This window comes from Dysidea avara, chromosome 2 (assembly GCF_963678975.1).
Source record: "Dysidea avara chromosome 2, odDysAvar1.4, whole genome shotgun sequence".
In the NCBI taxonomy this organism is placed as follows: Eukaryota; Metazoa; Porifera; class Demospongiae; order Dictyoceratida; family Dysideidae; genus Dysidea; species Dysidea avara.
In genome coordinates, this window is record NC_089273.1 from 17,042,128 (window position 1) to 17,063,669 (window position 21,542).

At 36.9% G+C, this 21,542-nt stretch overlaps 1 protein-coding gene across 1 annotated transcript in view; it reads left to right on the top strand.

Annotated features, from left to right (window-relative positions):
• Window positions 1-2,998: 2,998 nt before the first annotated feature.
• LOC136246723 (uncharacterized) overlaps window positions 2,999-21,542 on the top strand; it is a 29,477-nt gene continuing 10,933 nt past the window's right edge. Inside the window, exon 1 of the mRNA XM_066038280.1 lies at window positions 2,999-3,078. Coding sequence (XP_065894352.1) covers window positions 3,021-3,078 — 58 coding nt within the window. The 5' untranslated portion in view covers window positions 2,999-3,020. The remainder of the gene's footprint in view (window positions 3,079-21,542) is intronic.

Consider the following 21,542-nt stretch of genomic DNA (forward strand, 5'->3'; position numbering starts at 1 on the left):
TCTAGTAATTACTGTACTGTATCCACCACATAACTGTTCTTTCTTAGTTATAGAGTATTAGAGCCCTCACTACTTTATGGCTAATTAAAGGCATTCTTCATGTCCTTTAATCTTCCTACAGTGGAACCTCTCTTATCTGGGAAGTCTGGTGGATAGTACTGTCTGTATCTCAGAAATATCTGTAACTAATAAGTGGTTGCTAATATGCTGAAGTAACTGTTGTAAATTATTATTATTGCTGTCAGTTTGTATTATACAGTTTGTTGGGTAGAAGTCTCTACAGAGCATTTATGGTCACTCCCCTTGGCTGTAATAATGTTTTATCACCTAGCAACCAATTATCAGTACAATAAATAAGCCACCAAACAGGTAAACCACCACCTTTAGGCTTCCTCCTTGTGCTTTCATCTAACCCAAACTTCATTATTGTCAATAGATTACCAGCAACGTCACTATTTTGGGCTGTCTGGACAACGCAGGTGCCCAGATAATATAAGGGAAAACAAAAATCAAATACTCATTATGGAACAAGGAATTTGATTATTTAGTTGTTGTTTACACAACTGTAACCACAAATCCATTATTTTAAAGTGCAAAAATCAGCCTATGTGAAACTGCATAATTATGAAATTTTACAGCTGTTCAGTCTAGTATTGTTTATAATAACAAATAAACATTGCTCACCTGTAGCAGTTGAAATGATTATCTCCAAGTCTGGTTTTCAGGTATTTGACTAAGCGTGCATTTGCATATACACTCAGTGGCGGATACAGGGGGTTGCAATGGTTTCAGCTGAAACCCCCTCTGAGAATAGTGCGCGCCCCAAATTTATTAGTGGGTGATAAAATTACCACGAGTTATACGTAGTGTGTTACAGTAGGACCGAAACTTTCACTTTTTTTTTGAAATCACAATTATGGCGAAGATGAGCAGCAGGTTGTGACCTTTTTTTTTTGGTCTTCGACTTACAGTAGGCTGAAGTTGAATGGAATCTGAAACCCCCTCTGAAAATTTCTAGATCCGCCACTGACACTACTGATTGGAGATGTACAAAAGAAACAACACGTCACTCTAAAATAACAGTATAATCTGTCTCCTTATTGTTTCTCTTCAGTGCAGTGTCATTATCACTACAAAATCAAATCATCTACAGTACTTATTGTCAACCATCAAAGAAATTTGTGATGGTGTCATCTTATCTGCAATAATGTGCAAGGATACCACATGTGCCAAGTAGTGTTGTTCCAGTTCTCAGTACTGGAACTATATAAAAGTAATTCCAGTACCAGTAATTTTATTCTACATGTAATTCCAGGTATAGAACTAGAACTGTTATAAAGAATATTAATAAACTACTGGAAATGATTCCTAATAATGTGATTTGTTAATGTGATAACTATTTGGCACTTTGATCCTCCTACTCTAAGTACCATAATTTTGATAACACTGTATCCCATAATTGAAATTTTAGATCGTCACAACAATTGTACATAAATTCTTTACTATGATCCTACAGTGCATGATACAGGTGTTTAATGTGCTAATGTTATTTATTTGGCTAGCAAATTGTACTATTCTTTTATTAGGATTATCATCTGCTAGCATTATTCCAGTATAATGATTATTAGTAACAATCATGGTAACATACATAAAATAGATTAAACCTACTGATGAAGTAGCTTTCATTAGCTGTTCCTACAGTAGTCAGCAATAAAATGTTGTGTAAAGCATTAATAAATGTGACCACGCCTGCAAAAATAAGGCATGTGAACATGAACTACACTCCATCACATAACAGATCATACAGTATCTCAATACTGGAATGGTAATATCTGCATTCTACAACTTGTATTGTATAACTAGTTAACTGTTTAATAAGTGATGAAAATTACATGGCTTAGCATAATGACATAATAAGTTATGAATCATGAAAGTTTTTAGAATAAAATAAAAATTTTATGTTCCCACATGCCCTAATTAGTCACAAACAAATAAATAAAAAGTTATATTTTAAATAAATTTACAGTGTGTCATTAGTAATCATTATAGTACCTGTGTGCTATATTATTAGAAGCAAGTCAAATCATTTCATTTTAGTGCGACCACTGCAGCCACTTGATAGCCACCTTAAAAAATACAAGTTTACTTAAAATAAATTATACCTGACAATACTGTACCACTTTACTTCTGTATAGTAACTGAAATGTTAGGGGGATGTTGACAGAGTCACCCCTGACCTCCTAGTGCTGTATTTTTGTACACAGAAGGTAGTGCTTTAAATGCTACATATGTACTGTACTACTTTTTGTACCATCATCTTCATCTCGAGTGTTCAGGCTACTTTAGTTCTCAACCATCAGACCATCCAAACAATCTGTTTGTAGTGATAGAAGTACTGTAGAAATAAGCCATAGAACTAACAATAGTACAAGTTAGATTGGTTTTAGTAAATTGAAACATAACACATGTGATCAAGCTAGATAAATATTTTCATAGCTGTACTGTATCTACCACACAACCGTCCTTTTGTTAGTCATAAAGAGCATTGCTACTTTATGACTAATAAAGGCACCCTGATCCTCCCACACAAAGTACCATACTGTATAAACTCAATACCAGAATTGAAATTTTAGTAATCTTCACAACAATTGTGGTCCACCACTGTCATAAAGTAAATGATACAGATGTTCAATAATTGAATTGGTGATTTTGCTAAGAGCTTTTTTATTTGTCTAACACATTTGTAAGATTACTTCTAGGCCTGATGTTGTTTATAGCAGCTATTTGCTACTATTATAATTCTTTGGCTTAGTGCTATGAATAATAGCATCATAATAAACCCAAGCCTTCATGTATAGCTTTTATTGGTTGTTCTTACAGTAGTCAGAAATGAGATGTTTCTTATTTAGTTGTGATTCAAATAAATGTATGACATTAGTAATGTTATAAGTCAGTGTCTGTGTGCTATATTCATTGTTGGTGTATATTTAATACAGAGAGACCAAGCCAAAATCAATCACATGGTAGCTGAATATGAGAGAACTCATCCTGAAGAAGTAAAGATGGAATCATTAAAAGGTAGGATGTTGGTGAACTTCAAGTTTCAACCTCTTCCATAATAATACTGCAGTTCTGTAATGTTGACGACACCATCAGTACTCAATATTTGTGACTGGATCTGCAAAAATCCCACATGTTAACACAAGTTCAGTTTTACAGTAGAATAAATTAGATGGGAAAAATCCATAAATTTTGTGGTTCTTTGTTTCTTATAATGAAGGAAGGTGATAACTTGGTAGCAATGTGATCCCCAATGTAAATGGGGTTCATTTCACTTCAGTACTCCCAAGATCTGGATATGAGTGTTAGTTTGCCTACATTGGACAAGCAATTCATTGTCACTTTTTCTCACATTTTTATATACATTTGCCATGGTTGTAGGAAAGTCTGGAAGACAAAACTTACCCAGCATTGGATTCACCTGCTCATAGAGAATCCAACAGCATAAGTTACATCTTTATAAAGAATGGCTTTCATAAGCTACTGTATGATCATTTAATTAAGTGCCTGTAGTTTTTTTCTGTACTGTCACTGTACCAACTGATTTTTCTGTTGGTGTCACATCATTTGTAGCACTATAAATTCAAAAGTTCTTGGTTTCTAGAACTAAAACATGTGTTTACCATTCCTTTGGCTATCTAGATAGGGAAAATGTTCTTCAAAAATTCCCTAATGTATATGGTTTTTGCAGATCTGGTCACAATTGCTTGTTCATCCTCCCTTCCATACCTCACTGTTAGTAATGTGGCTAAAATAAGTAGCATAATATAAATCTACATACATGTCCGTGAAGTGAAATTTCTTCTCTCGAAAAAGTTAGTGGTATATTATGTATCTTTGAATAGTTATGCACTAAATGTATATAATGATGACTAAATATAGTACAAGTACTGCTATAAGTCATAGGCGGCGAAGGGGGGGTAGGGGGCTGAAGCCCCCCTCAGAATGATAACATGCCAAAATTATAACTCCTGGAGTGGAGTTGGAAACTGTGATAAAGATTGATATACTCTAATAGAACGCTCAAATACCCTAATAGAACAGTCAAGGCCTTCATAAAACGTGTCCTAAAAGTAGCTTTAAAAATAAAAAAATACAAAACAAAAAAAGTTGCCTACAGCGGGAATTGAACCAGGTACCTCTTACTTTACGACTTGGTGTCTTACCACCGTATCAAGTGTTTCTAGGTGGCTATAAACTGTTTTATACTGCTTATAAATGCTATATGTTCAATAACCCTTTAGTCAACAGCTAAAAGCTCTGCCAAAAAAAGTTTTGAACTGGCAAATGGCCTGTTTTAAATAGTTTTGACTAAAAGTTGGTGTTTTAGTTAAAATGCTTTAAATTGTACCTATAAAATTGCTAAAAGCTAATTTTGGTGAACTTTGAGACATTGTGAAAGCTAAAATGGCTACAACCTCTGGGGGGCTGCACCCCCCAGACCACCTGCCTCCACAAATTCTATACTCTGGTCAGCCCTCCCACATTTCAACTACTTCCTCTGCCGCTGTTGTAATTCTGTATATACTTGCCAAGAACATTATTTCAATGTATAGAAGAATGATGGAGAGGTGGGGGACGGATCTAAAAGGGGGGAAATTAAGAAATATGGCAATGGTTGATAGGTCCAATTATGTAGAGCAGTGTGCAAAGCACATGCACCCAGCATGCAGAGCATGTTCTATCTAGGGTAGTCTGGGGCATGAATTGTTTGTAAATTTAGCTTGTTGGGATTGAATTTGATGATAAAAATGATGTCTTTTTGTATAAGTGGCTCATGAACATCAATATATACCTCTGAGCCACATAAAGTAACAAAATAATATGTGTCATAATTCTCGCAATTGTAGTGCTGGCTATCATAAAGGCACAGCCATTGGTAAAAAAAAAACAACAACAACAATTTTTAGAACAGGAGGGGGAGAGCATCTACTACACATGCATGATCATACAATACTAAACAAATTTACCTGGTGGTTTTTGAAGTGTAGTGTGCTTTGCTAGTTTATATTTTAGACCAAACAGTTATAGTGAAGACATGGCTTGTGTGGTAAGTGTCAGTGGTGGGGGCAGTATAGACTTACTGGTGTGAAGACCATGCTATTGAACCCAAACTCTATTCCTAGAGCAACTGTAAACTAGTTGTCTTAAAGCTACTATAATAAAAAAAGCAGCACACCATTTTGCAGAGTCTATTTATACACAATTCTAAGAGCCTTATAAGAAAATTTCTTTTACACACTCACTTTCAATATCTATACAACTCAGTTTTTATATTCCACTTACTAAGGTAGACTCACTAATGTGTGGAGTACATAAACACTTGCATGTTAGAGGGGTCTGGGGGTATACTCTCCTTGAAAAACAGTTATCACAAGATTGAATTGGAAGCTACTTTTAACCAAATAATTATTGAACTGAAAGATGAATGATTGAGAGCTGGAAGAATTTCTAAATAAAAGATTGGGCTCAGATGGAAGTGATTCCAATTGAAACACAGAACTACATACATTTTAAGATAGTGATTGTCACAGAGAGTACAAAGATGCTGTACATGTAGTTATAACTTTGATTTGTAAGAAAATTTTGGGTATCGCAGGATTGGATCTTGACATCATGTTAGTCATATGTGGGCTATAAAACACACACATTGCTACACAACTTTGACATCATAGCTACTGTTCTGTAATGTGGGTTACTATTTCAATCACTGTGGTTCCATCACCATTCAAGTCACTTCTATTATACAGTATGCAACTAGTTTTGTGCTACTGTAAAAGTAACATCTTTCTGGGCACAAGGTGTATTATTTAAGTTTATAGTTGAAGTTTAAACGATCTGAGAGTGCTAACTCCAGAAGCTGCATTTTATTACCTTCATAGGTGGCGGTAAAGGGGGACAGAGGAAGCTAAAGCCCCCTTGGTATGATGTCTCATCAAAATTATCCTTCTTGAAGTGGGGCTGAACACTGAAAATGATTGATATATTCTATCAGAATGCTCAAATACCCTAATAGAGCAGTCAGAACACTTCATAAAAACCTGTTGCTAGTAATAGTCAAAAACAAAACCAAAAAATTTCCTACAGTGGGAATCGAACCACTGACCTCTTACTTGAGAGACTTGGTGTACTACCACTCTACCAAGTGTTTCCAGGTGTCTGAAAGCTATTTTGTACTGCTTATAAATGCTGTATTTATTTATATATTTATTAATGCTTTACAGCACAAGTGCTGAAGGTCTGTAGGACACCTGGTCCTACAGCCTGCTCAAAGACTTTAGCTACAGAAGGTGTGTTTGAAAAGTTGGAGAAAGGAGAAAAAATCCATGACTGGACCTAGGTAGCCTCGAACCTGCAGCCATCCGATTTACGCTCAAACGCTTACAGGAGTCTACCAGGTGGTCAGGATGTTTTCTCCTCATGTAATTATATCCATAGGAATTCTAGAGAGTAACTCATTATCTCTAAGTACACTAGTTTATTTATTAATGCTTGCGTATCTTTATTGTTTTTTGTTGATATGCTTCAAATTTTATCTATAAATTAATTCTGGTAAACCTTTAAGACATTGTAAAACCTAGAATGGCTACAGCTTCTGGGGGACCGCGTCCACCAGATCCTCTGCTGCCACAGATTCTATATTCTGGTCAGCCCCCTCACATCAACTACCTCCTCCGCCACTAGCTTTAATTGATGCTACAATAGTCTACTCATAGCCACAGGCCCACTGAATTTATGTTGCAATCATTTATACCATAGCTATGTATATCGTGTTCTTTGGAATTTAAACAAATGTTACACAGTGTATGTGCAGCCCTGCATTGTGATGCTGCATCCCTGTTAACTTCATAGATACTAAAACTTTCACTGTAATAATTACTGTTGTGATTGCAAGAGAATGCATTTTAATGTAAGTATCCAGTTTTAGCCAGGGGGGAGGAGGGGAGGGGGGGCAAGAGGAGGCTATTAACACCCCCCCCCCCCCTCCAAAAATTTTTAGTATACCAAGATCAAGATACTCTAATAGAGCAGTCACTCTAATAAAGCAGTCACAGTATTACAACAGTGTGTAGTGAGCTATTTAAGGATTTTTATGTACTTTATCAACTGTAAATGCGTGTTTGGTGAGGTGGGCAGCTATTGTCAGCTGGCTGTGACCTTTTTTTTTTTGTTTGGTCTCACCTTGTCAAACCAGAGACAATGTAGTGCCTCAGTTCATTTTCGAACCCCCTTTCTATAAGTCTGGATCTGCCCCTGGTTTTAACTACAAATGAAAATGCACACTATGGTACTAAATAAAAGAAAGTGTGCTCAGAATAGGCTTTCAAGAAGATTTACTGATAATTCAGTGCATTAGATGATATGAAACTGTGGCAGGATGTTTGGCACAATTGTAAGATAGTAGTGAAAGCTCAACAATTAAGAAGAAGTTCAATTTCAGCTCACACACTGGTCTTATAGAGTAGTTTTAATAATGGATATTCTATTGGAGTAGTTGCAATTGACTGTTCTATTAGAGTAGTTCAATTTCCAGCTAGTCTTACTTCACATAGAACAAGTTTAAAACCATCTTGCTAATTTTTTCAAGGAGATTAGCCATTCTCCTTGCTCTTTCCATCTTTTCATTGCCTACAGTATGTATGCGAAGGTGCAATCTGACCTATACTGCATCTTCTAGTAGCTTCCTAGCTTGCACATTGTAAAATTTTGGAAGGGGGTGTACTTCAGCACTCCATAAATCTGGCCTTGCTTGTGGAGCTGGAAATGTGGGCTTACTTTTTTGAACTTTTATGACACAAACTTTTTAATGAGATAGCTCTTTGGTCATGCAATTTCAAGTGCTCACTAAATGTTTCATTGCTGTAATACTGCAAATTACAGGGTCTAGGGCATCAGAATTGGGGAGGCCAAGAGGGCCATGCTCCACACTGTTTTCAAAAGTTTGTTTTGCCCCCCACTTTTTGGGCCAAATACTAGTAGCCAATCAGCCAAAGTTATATACACACACACAAATACATACCTTCATATGAGAACTATCGTGCTAAAGCACTTTCTGGGATGTGGCATCACCAGTCCACCACAACTGTCCAGCCATTCATTGTACTGTATTAAACACAAAAAGCACCTGTAATTTTATTTCTGAGTTTACAAGGTCACATTTCCAATCAGATGAGAGATGGTGTAGCAAACCCTGAAGTGCTTGGCATGCACACCATGTCAGTAAAAGCACCTGCCTGCCAGTGGTCACTGGTTTGTGGACAATACAATTGGTATGTAGTACATGTTCAGTCAGAATTTTAATTGTTTTCAGCCTCTAGGTTAAAACTGATTCATCTCCTAGTCATCATGTGATATAAGTTCCTTGTGGTTTAAATCAAGTCCTGTGTTAAGGCTCTGCAGTAATAGTGGAGCAAATGTTACAGTATATATACTATAGTGAGTAAGGACATATTTAGTTTGCAGAAATAAATGACTAGATCTAGCAATCAGTGTGTAGCACTGTGATGCACAACATGTTTTAAGTGCTCTATAAATTCCCATTTGAAGAAAGAGTTAATCACAGCACTATCATACTAGATTATGACTCGTACAATAACAACTGATCTGTGGGCATGGCTCTACAGAAGACTGCAAACAATAATGGACGTGGATTCATGCATACCAATGGACTGATGAATGGAGGTGGCTACCCATATGTCTACAGACAGTAATTTACGTAAGTGGGCGTGGATTCATGAATACCTACACACTGATGAATGGACCTGGCTACCATATGTCTACAGACAGTAATTTTCATGGCTCATGAAAGAAGCAGAGCTACACTATGACGTGTTGTAACACCTCCACATTTATTTTAGCATGTTGGGTCAGACCCGAATAATCTGTAAAGCAGGACCTGGATGACCCGACTCGGTTTAACATTGTTACTAAATTAACTATATTTATTGACTTACACATCGCCGTGAGTTGCTCTCTCTGATCCATATCAACAGCGAGTCACGTACATGTATATCTTTGGTGCAACTGGCGACCACGTGTATTCCAAAGCCGGCTCAGCAGGGTCATGGCCCACCCAATAATTCCTGCCTAAATATTTTAACTTTAACAAACCAGTTTAATTAATCTGACGCCTGATTTCCAATCGTCACTGAAGTGGCTGGTCGTGTTTCTCCTTGTAACAGCTGCTGTTGACATTGTTTGTTATAGTTGTAGGAGGCCATGCATTCGTGATTGTTATCTCACACCATGGACCTGGTAAAGTGATGCCCCTGGCCTTTATTTAGGACAGGTATTTATGGCATTTATAAATATATTTAGGTGTTTAGGGCCTCAACATATGTGACACCACGTATCATCATTGAACTGGACAAGATTCATGGTTTACTGAGTTTAGCTTTCTTCATTATGATGATAAGAAGTGTTTTGCCACCCTTGCCAAAGGGAGAAGAAAAAATACATGACTTATACAACAAGCTTTTGTAAGTTTAATATTAATAGCTATGTATTAACTGGTTGGTTTACCAACATTACATTGCTGGCAGCTCTCAACAAATGGAAAGATGGATTGGCAAAACGTTTAAGCTGGATACTATGTAGCTATAAGACTACTAATTAAGTTTAACAAATTTTCTGTCCAAATTATCACAATTTTCACTCTTGAGCATCTAAATTTCAAAAAATTTCCTGGGGGGAGCACAGTGTGCAGTGACTTTTACCCCTGTCAAGTATATAACAGTTTGGCCCACCCAATGTTAAAAAAGTGAGCCGGCCCTGGTGTATTTGAATAGTTTGATGCAATATACACTGGTAGATGGAAGCCGTACTGTAGTCTATTAGCACTCAGCGGTAGAACCTTGACTGATGGCCATGGTAAAGAAGGATACAAGATAAGACAATAGTGCAAGTATTGTATGTTTATCAATATACGTACCAAAGGTTTTTCTTAAGCAAACTAGAAACATTTCTGCAAAATAATTAGGGCTGTAGCCAGTTTCCGCTATGCTTGACTGAAGCCATCTGGCGGGCAGGCAGACAGGCAGGCAGGCAGGCAGACAGGCAGGCAGTAGAAAATTCTGTAGCAACTTGACAGAAACTTTTTGGGTTGATGTGAAGACACTTTTGGGCTTGATTTTACCCAACCAATACTGTCATGTCATTTTGAGGAATAATCGTGGCAGGTTTTTGGGTTGTATATTATATTACGGATCTCCCCCACACCTTCGATGTCCCTACTATGCAGTACTATCGTACTGTATGATGAAATGCTCTATTAGTCAAAGAAAATAATTATTATTATTATTCATCAACTATTTTGCTAGTGGCTTGAATTTAACTGTTGATCCACACATTCATGTTTAGGTTGAATTCAGCTGTACCTGGTATGGAGAGGATGTAAAAAAATTAATATGCTATAATAAAAAGATGACTGCTTTATATTGCACATAACTAGCATCCATGACTAGTCAGTTTCTTTGCCCATCATGCATGCCCACTTCAAAGATAGCTGTGCAGTCATATAGCCCTAAAACAGCCCTACAATCTATGTATGATCCCAAAACAGGCAGACCGTAATTTCCAGCAAACCAGTCATCAGTAGAATAAAGATGGACACAAAAATGTTCCAACTTACATGGTAGCTAGGTAATCAATCAGCTACTTTCGTACTTTCCAAATCAAGTAGATTGTTGTTACACATCTTTCACCGTTATTATACAAATACAAGGAAAAAAATTAATTAGGAGTATTAGTTTGATTATGAATCAAAGAAATAAAAGGTAGTGAATAAGAGAGGTCAAAATATACTAGTGGACACCCTACTGCAGTCTATACTCATGACTGAATTATGGAATATATATCCACTAGGTGTAGGCGACCTCCCTTATTTCACTACTTTGATCCCTAATGAAATCTAAAATTCCTAATTTTCCTTGTGCTTGTCATATAGTATGATAGTACTATATAGTAGGGACCACAAAGGTTTGGGCATGGTCCATGATAAAATATCACCCACAACCAGCCTCATTTTTCACTGAAGCAATATTGGTTAGGTAAAATCAAACAAGCATTCAGATCGACCCAAAATGCTATTAACAAGTTGCTATGAAATTTAAAGAAAATTATTAAATGGAATTTTCAAGTAACTGACTGACCGACTGATGCCTTCAGACAAGCATACAATAACTCGATAGTAGCTTAGGCTAAGGGCTTGATTTTTTCACTGTTCAATGTCGCTTCAGTCAGACACGTGCCTTTTGCCATACCATAGTATGTACAATGATTCTTCATGGACTTACCGATATCCTCCTTTATGTTCTATTCATCTTTGCTGATGAAGAAAGGTGCCAATTTTGCTGTAGCATGTGATGGCTTCCATTCGTAACGCAAATCGTCCGTATTTTTTATAGTGGCTACTTTGATTGCAGAGGGGATTTTCAAACAGTTTTGATTTGTAATACTGTGTAATGGGTTGACATAGCAGACAACAAAGCATAATGTATACTTAACTTTTTAGACGATAATTGGGGATAGATAGAATGCACAGCACCATTTCTTTCTTTTGGTGTGGTATGCGTGAGTTAACCAATTATATAACTTTATTTTCCAAACAAAAAATTGTAATTTTCAACCTGAAGTATGGACCATAGTACGTTGATAAAAAGTACTAAAACAAGCTGAAGTAGTGTACAATATGATTACACAGTGAAGTATTGTATCCCTACTGTGCTCAAGTCAATGTGCTATGGTCCCTACTCTAGTTGAAAATTCTTTTTTTTGTTTAATCTCCAACCAATAGAGTAGTCAACCACCCTAATAGAATAGTCATATTATATGTCTGTCTGCTGTATACTTCAAACTCCGATGTTTAACTTTCATTGCCATAGAATAGGAAAGAATTTAAGATATGAATTAAATTAGAAATGATGTTCTGTAGTGTTTGTTAACCCAAAGGTCAGATAGTTTGTCTTTGGAGTTTGTTTTAAACTATGTTACTTTTTAGACCTGGTCACAATTACTATCCACAAGAAGGCTAAAAATTGTAAATGCAAGACAGTCAGAATATTAACACTAATTTAAACTCTTTGAAATTCACAAAATGTTTGGTCATGATTTGTATTCCAGACAGGATTAACTCTAGAAAGTGCCTAATCAGTCACATAGTTGGAATTTTCAGCACTTGGTCCACACTCAAACATGTATCATAGTCTGAGAAATTTTTATGATAGAAATGTTTTCATGGTTGGCCTTTATTATCCAATGGCTAATATATTGCAAAAACAGGTTCCCTTTATAAGCAGACCCATGACTCCATTGTCCTAAGGGCTACGAAGCTGAAATTTCTACCAAACTGCTCAGCACAATTGGGCACTTCTAATGTTGTTCAGCGTGAAATGTTAGGAAGATGTCTATTCCCCACATGATAAGGATTCTAAAAATAAATAGTATGAAGTCATTCAGTTGATTTGTAAGATGGCGGCATCCATTATTCAATGCCATTGCAATATGGAGAAGACACGCCTCTCTTCGCTCCATAGTGTGTGGGTTGTATGTGTTCTGTAAGTTTTCTAGATGTACTGGTAGAAGAGAGAGATGGCTATGAAATTGAAGGTTTAATTAATGAGTGGAGTCCACAAGTATGCGCAAAGTTTACACAAGCCATATTAAGTTTTTCACACTTGCAGTTTTGTGAAAAAAACAGGATTAGTTAATGCTCCGGAAAAGTTTTAACAATAATATTTTTACCACAAAATTTTATACATTTAGCAATCAACTGCTGTTAAATTTATTGTATGTGCTTTTAGTAGTTTTTTGGAATCTCACTTAATTGTTATCGTTATGTACATGGTATTAAAGCAGTTCATATTTATAGCTAGTCTAGAGTAAAGTGTATAAGGCATAACAATCATAAAACAATTCACTGATGCCAAACAGTTGACACATCATTGGCCCCCGATTTCATTCTTGACTTTGAGTTTTTCCTCTTATCATTTTAGTCAGTAAACTATTCTTCATGTTGTACCATTAGCATCAGAGCATCCATCAGTTTTTCCAATGCCTCCTGAAAGACAAGACAATTATACGTAGTTGCATTGGTCTTACATTCATACAAAACTGCAACAGTGGTATTCCATCAGCTATTATGTACTGGTGTAATCCTACACCTCTCTTAATTTGAGGACCGTGTAACAATATTTGTTTGGGTTGCAATGAAGCTGCAATAAAAATGTTTTGATAACAAACAAGAATGATGGTTTAAAAATCCTAGTTACTATTATAGCATTGCTTAAACAGAAATTAAGATTAGTGAATGGAGATGTGTATCATAAATTTACTGTGACTAAAATAAGAGAATGGTCTTTTCATCATACAGTACGATAGTACTTCATACAGTACTATCGTACTGTATAGTAGGAACCACAAGGGAGTAGGCATGGCACACAAAATAACATCACTTAATAATCCCTGACGACAACACCTCAAGACAATGAAGTAGTATTGGTTAGGTAAAACTAAGCCCAAATAAGCTTTCAGTCGACCAGAAATGCTTTCAACAAGTTGCTACGAAATTAAAAAAAAAAAAATTTCAAGTTAACAGAATTTTCTATTGACTGACTGACTGAATAACTGACTGAGTAACTGACTGATGCCTTCAGACAAGCGTAACTCGATAACGGCTAAGGCTACAGGCTTGATTTTTTCACTGTTTGACATTGCTTCAGCCCAAGATAGGCTTGAGTCTATTATGCTCCTAAATTTTCCTAATAAGTTTTTGGCATTTCCCCAATTATTATGATTGTTTTCATGCTTTTCAGAAATGCATTATGCTTTTATTTTGCGTATTTTTTCTTTGTGTAGAGAAGTTCTTCGTATAATACAATGTAAATGGAAAGTGTCACTTTAACAAGTAATAGCAATTAGACCCCGGCCGATTATGCCCGAATAATTTGAAACATAATAGGTGACCAACAGTATCAAGCATAATGCCAGCATAATAGGGACGATATTTGAAAATTTATTAAAATGCAATAGCATCGGCTAAAGTCTAAAATTTAATTAAACTTTAGCTGATCCACCAATGCCAATACTAGGGGATAGTATCAGTAAAGCTATAAAATCCTGATATGTTGTTTGACATCACTTGTTTTTCCGAGATGACAACATACATAGTGGGTTGAGTTGAGTGAGAGCTACAGTAACATGCACATTTTAAACATCAAGCTTGGAAATTAATCACATAATAAATTAAACTTAGAAATATATGCTGTAGTCCACTGTAAAATGTTACTATAGTAACAACATAGCATAAACGATGAATCGTGGTAAACACCCTATCATGTGTGCATGGTGCTATGTACACTTTTGCATGGTCATGAGAAATTACTTATATATGGTTAAAAACCAAACCACATCTACACATATGTACAAAAGTGAACAAAGTCTATACCTAATGATTCAAATCACTGCCCACCCAATTTCTGGTTGCATGTCAATACAATGAAAGTAAGTTGATTGCTTTAAAATTACAAAACGTTTACTCAACTACGGATTTTTGTAATAACTTATTTGGCTGTTGCTTTCAGATAGTGCTACAAAATTAACGTAATGGAGTTTTGCAGCCGGTGGTTTCACCAAAAATTATCAGTTGTGTTAATTGACATCAAAAGAAATATTACCACATGCAGTATAGTGTTACTGTATATTGCATTATTGTTTAGTCTTTTGTAAGTGTGTGCTTCCCTGGAAATGTTTATTAGTAACCTGACACAAATCATATCCTGACTCAGTTCCATGTTCCCAGCTATGACCTGATGTGACCAATCCAACTAATGTATACATTTGAAAATTAACTGTAAGAAGTGTTATATCCCTACTGTGCATTTTCTTTATGATATCTTGAGCACAGTAGGGATACAACACTTCATAATGTAGCTCCTTGCTGTTAGAACCATAAGCTGCCAATCTGATCCTGTTGTGAGTCAGTTGCCGCTGTCAACAGATGGTGGTTGTTTTGGTAAGGTCAGGGTTTCACAGATTCTCCCATAAGCCTTATAATGGGTCCATGTTCAGAACACTTTTTTCTAAACCCTACTTAATACTGCATGTTTTACTAAAATGGCTTGGAGGTAGGAATTCGTAGGGGTTCTAGTATTCTGTGGAAACCACAAGAATTTCAACAGGCCCTTAGGTGAAACACCTGCACTTTCACACCCTGAGCTAATCTCAGGATGATAATGTGGATAATGAGGGAAGTGGAATTGCCTAAGTCTCCCAACTGAGACTTCTTGTGGTGCACTTATCCCCCCACAACCCCACTAGAAGTCTGAATTGAGAAATTCCAGCTACACTTTAAATAATCTATTTTGTTGGGTTCTAAGCTAGTTCTGTACCCAGAGCCCTTTGTTATTGTCTTAAGGTAAGTGTTATTAATTGCCAGTAACAAAGGGAGGGAGTTAGGGAGCCTTGCCATGTCTTTTTACACTTTTCTACGTGCCTTTTGTCCAGCACATGCACAACAATTATTCTCCAGTTAATGATCACCCTATTTCTAATCATTGCCACCCCTTTCTGTCCTCGATCACAAATGTTGGTGATACCGGCTGTGTCCACTAGACTGGAAGTACCTCACACCTAGCCCGCTACCATCAGGTCAGTATCCCGCCATCAAAGAAAACCCCATTGTATAGAGTCGCTAAATTAACTTAGTTTAATAGGTTAAACTTCATTTAATGTAACTCCTTGCTGTTAGAACCATAAGCCACCAGTCTGATCCTGTTGTGAGTCAGTTGCCACCATTAACAGATGGTGGTTGTTTTGGTAAGGTGTGCAGGGTTTCCGGATTCCGGATTCTGCTTATAAGCCTTATAATAGGTCCATGTTCAGAACACTTTTTTCTAAACCCTACTTAATACTGCATGTTTTACTAAGATGGCTTGGAGGTAGGAATTCTTGGGGGTTCTAGTATTCTGTGAAAGCCACAAGAATTTCAACAGGCCACAGGTAATTCTTGGTACTAGTACAGTAGCTGTAGTTCATCATTTTATTTCTCTCTTTCTTCACTTGCTTCACCTAGGGGTAATTTTCTAAAGTACTTAAAACAAGTTGAAATCAATTTCTACACAATTTAGATGATGTGGGCTAAGCTACCCAAAATAGATTGCAGTCTCAGTAATAAATTTATGGGTAGCTCTTTCCACACCTTCGTTAGGTCTCTACATAACCTCAGATCTCTGAGTAGCATAGAAACCTTTGTCTAACTAATACTTAGAAAGTTTTAGTGATCTAATTAACATGAGAAGCTGCTGTTGTCTTTTCATCAGTGTTTCAAGTGTTAGAACATGTTCACTAGTTAAATTACTAGTTCACAATAAATGTCTATAGGGGAGTAGCCGTAACAATAATAAATAACTGGTAGTTTAGTGAACCATTTGACTGCTCTATTAGAGTATCTCAATCTTCTGCAGTACTCATACAGTGATAGTAACAGTTTCTCCACATTTTTGTGCTTTATGTGTTTTGGTTGACAATTAATAGCCACAGTAATAAAGGAAGTATTTCACATGAGGAAATTTAAATCTTAGACTTCTCGTTATCAAGACACACGGTAGTGTGTCGTGCGGCTAAAGAAGCCGGCGCGCCACACCGTGAGTATATTGACAGGAAGAACGAAAACGTCATTTTCACACCTTTGTATCTCGGTGATCACTTATCTGATTGGAACCAAATTTGCTACACAGTTTTCCGCCAGCCAAGGGAGTGTACATTCCAAAGTTGAAGGAAATCGCTCCAGCCATTTCCGAGATACGAGTTGCCAAAGTTTCGTTTTTTTTTCTTCGTTTTTTTCTTCTTCTTCGTCTTTTCGTACACTTGCAAAAATTGCTATAACAAGCAAACGCGTACTCCGATCGCCTTGAAATTTGGCACACAGAAAGGGAGTCCAAAGGCGAATCCTAGCATCAAATTTGGTACAAATCCGATGAATGGTTCAGGAGTTATGACCGATTATTCGCGTAAAACAAGATCGATTTGTTGTCACGCCTACAGGGTAAACCGCTTCATGGAATGAGTTGAAAATTGCTATGTAGATGGAGTAATCATCGAAGGAGTACCTTTTGGTGGTTTGAAAGGAATCGAGATAAAGACCACGGAGATATGACACAAAACCCAACCTGTGTCACAATTACGCGATCGATTTTTATGAATAAAAAAGTATTAGTTTTCACGCCTACTAGGCAAACCGCTTAGAGCAATGAGCTGAAAATCGGTGTATAGCTGGAATAATCTTCATAGAAAGTCCTTGCAGTAGTACAGAAGAATTGGATTACAAACCACTGAGTTATGATTCGAAAGCCAACTCCGTGTAGCAAATGCGAGATCGAGATACTCTAATAGAACAGTCACCCTAATAGAGCATTCGGCTAATTTATTTACTCCATTATAGAATTCTATTACATCACAAGTTATTCTGAATGGAGTTAAGCTGCAAATAGTTAATCTTATAGACAGTTCAGCAAGAAGACAGTCACCATGTGGAGAGTTAAGCAAATATACCACTATAGAGATTCAGAACATTACAAGTCACACTGAAGAAAGTTCAGCTATAAACAAGTCATGCACTGTGTAGAGAATTCAGCTACAATTAAGTCACTCTCTAGAGAATTCAGTTACACAGAATTCAGCTACACACAAGTCACTGTGGAGAGAGTTCAGCTACAAACAAATTACCCTTTAGAGTTATCAGCTACAAACAAAACACTTTGCAGGGTGTTCAGCTGCAACAAATCAACCTTTAGAGCGATCAGCAATGAACAAATCAACACAAATCTACCTGTAGAGAGATCAGCTAGAAACAAATCACCCTGAAGAGAGTTCAGCTACAAATAATCACCCTGTAGAGACATCAGCTAGAAACTAGACACAATGTAAGGAGTTCAGCTACAAGCAATCACCCTGTAGAGAGTTCAGCTAAAACAAATCAACCTGCAGAGAGATCAGCTACAAACAAATCACCTTATAGAGAGTTCAGCTACAAACAGATTACCTGTAGAGAGATCGGCTACAAACAAATCAACCTGCAGAGAGATCAGCTATATACACACAAATCAACTTGTAGAGAGATCAGCTACAAACAAATCACCCTGTAGAGAGATCAGCTACAAACTAGACACAAAGTAAGGAGTTCAGCTACAAGCAAATTAGAGTTCATCTACAAACAAATCAACCTGTAGAGCAATCAGCTAGAAACAAATCACCCTGAAGAGAGTTCAGCTACAAAAAATCACCCTGTAGAGAGATCAGCTAGAAACAAATCACCCTGAAGAGAGGTCAACTACAAAAAATCACCCTGTAGAGAGACCAGCTACAAACAAATTGCCCTGTAGAGAGATCGGCTACAAACAAATCAACCTGCAGAGAGATCAGCTACACACAAATCAACTTGTAGAGAGTTCAGCTACAAACAAATTACCCTGTAGAGAGATCGGCTACAAACAAATCAGCCTGTAGAGAGTTCAGCTAAAACAAATCAACCTGCAGAGAGATCAACTACAAACAAATCACCTTATAGAGAGATCAATTACAAACAAATCACCTTATAGAGAGATCAATTACAAACAAATCACCCTGTAGAGATCACAGCTAGAAACTACACACAATGTAAGGAGTTCAGCTACAAATAAATCACCTTATAGAGAGTTCAGCTACAAACAAATCACTCTGTAGAGAGATCAGCTAGAAACTGGACACAATGTAAGGAGTTCAGCTACAAGCAAATCACCCTTTAGTGAGTTCAGCTACAAACAAATCAACCTGCAGTGAGATCACCTACAAAAAAGCACCTTGTACAGAGTTCAGCTACAAACAAATTACCCTGTAGAGAGATCAGCTACACACAAATCAACTTGTAGAGAGATCAGCTACAAACAAATCACCCTGTAGAGAGATCAGCTAGAAACTAGTCACAATGTAAGGAGTTCAGCTACAAGTAAAGCACCCTGTAGAGAGTTCAGCTAAAACAAATCAACCTGCAGAGAGATCAGCTACAAATAAATCACTTTATAGACAGTTCAGCTATAAACAAATTACCTTGTAGAGAGATCGGCTGCAAATTAATCAACCTGCAGAGAGATCAGCTACACACAAATCAACTTGTAGAGAGATCAGCTACAAACAAATCACCCTGTAGAGAGATCAGCTAGAAACTAGATACAATGCAAGGAGTTCAGCTACAAGCAAAATCACCCTTTAGTGAGTTCAGCTACAAACAAATCAACCTGCATTGAGATCACCCACAAAAACGCACTTGTACAGAGTTCAGTTACAAACAAATCACCCTGTAGAGAGATCAGGTAGAAGAATTCACCTTGTAGAGAGTTCATTTACAAAGAAACCATCATATAGAGAGCTCAGCTACAAAGAAATTACCCCGTAGAGAGTTCAGCTAGAAGAAGTCACCTTGTAAAGAGTTTAGCTACAAAGAAACCATCATGTGCAGAGTTCAGCTACAAAGAAACCACCTGTACAGAATTCAACTACAAACAAATCACCCTGTATAGAGATCAGCTAGAAGAAGTTACCTTGTAGATAGTTCAGCTACAACAATTCACCCTGTAGAAAGATCATGCTAGAAGAAGTCACCTTGTAGAGTGTTCAGTTACAAAGAAACCATCATGTAGAGAGTTCAGCTGCAAACAAATCACTCTGTAGAGAGTTCAGCTACAAAGAAACCGCCATGTAGAGAGTTCAGCCTCATACAAACCACCTAGTAGAGAATTCAACTACAACAAATCACCCTGTAGAGAAGAAGTTACCTTGTAGAGAGTTCAGCTACAAAGAAACCACCATGTAGAGAGTTTAGCTGCAAACAATTCACCTGTAGAGAGTTCAGCTAGAAAAAAATCACCCCGTAGAGAGATCAACTGGACGAAGTCACCTTGTAGAGAGTTCAGCTACAAAGAAACCATCATGTAGAGAGTTCAGCTGCAAACAAATCACCCTGCAGAGAGTTCAGCTACAAAAAAATCACCCTGTAGAGAGTTCAGCTAGACGAAGTCACCTTATAGAGAGTTCAGCTACAAAGAAACCATCACGTAGAGAGTTCGGCTATAAAGACACCACCATGTAGAGAGTTTAGCTGCAAACAAATCACCTGTTACAGAGAGTTAAGCTACAAAGAAACCATCCTGTACATAGTTCAGCTACATTTCAAGTCACCCAGTAGAGAGATCAGCTGCAAAAAAAATCCTGTGGGGAATAATGAGCTTGTAATAAATATATGTATATAATTTGTATAATTACTAATAAAATCAAAAATAATTGAAGTACTAAAATTCTTCTTTAAGTTCTTTTCTTCTTCCTGTGGTAAAGAAAAAAACACATGGGTTAAAAAAGCCCCAAAGCCAGCCATAGGCCGGCTTTGCAGTATACAAATACAAAAAGAAGTGATATCTAATCAAAAACAGCCAAGCTGTAAAAAAAGGTGCGGCCCCCATAAAGGCCATGGTGAAAAAAGATGTGAAATCCAAGGTGGCGGCCAAGAAATGGCTGTGATGGTAGGTTAATGGTTACATTTTAATAACGGCAATTCAGGTGAATTTTGTGCCGCTTGGTCTTGGCACCAAATTCACCAGAATTGTTGTTATTAAAATGTAACCATTAACCTACCATCACAGCCATTTCTTGGCCGCCACCTTGGATTTCACATCTTTTTTCACCATGGCCTTTATGGGGGCCGCACCTTTTTTTACAGCTTGGCTGTTTTTGATTAGATTTAGCTTTCTCATACATTTTGGCATATGAAATTATTGTACAACAAAGAGGTGATTAAAGTATACGTATATAATTGGACAAACCAAGTCATCAAACTAGATCAATAAAATTAATTAATATTAGATGTAATAAAATTTCACTATGTCCTTTTTAAGTTGATGATTAAAGGTAAATTGTAAGGAAAAACAGTTATACAGTATTACAACCTAGAAGTGATTATTACAATTAAAATGTGACTAGCCTGTAAACACTGGGTAAATTAAATGCCATCACATGGCAGAATATCATTGCTGGAACAGAATGTCTGTATTCTGTAACTTGTAATGTATAACTTAAATGTTCAATATTGTCTCAAAACTGTATAGCCACAGCTTAACGGTGCTCTGTACAGTTCCGCCTATGGCTTCTGAGGTTAGCACAGCTGGGGTTTACTAATGGATTCCCATGATCACCAGTAATTATCTAATTAGTCTGTGGCTTGTTTAACGCGTGGTACGCCCAACAAGAAAATGTCTTTTAGGATGAAATAACCTGCCACAAACGAAGAAAGAAGAGTGATATACATGAAGGAAGCGAAGTAAGTGTTGAATCTTCTTCATTGTGGTCTAATGAATATAGCGATCCGTAATTTACCAATTATCTTCCGGTTATGCAATTAAGAAACAATAACTGTGGCCATAGAACAGCTGTGGGCACCTCAGTTTCTATACCTTGATACT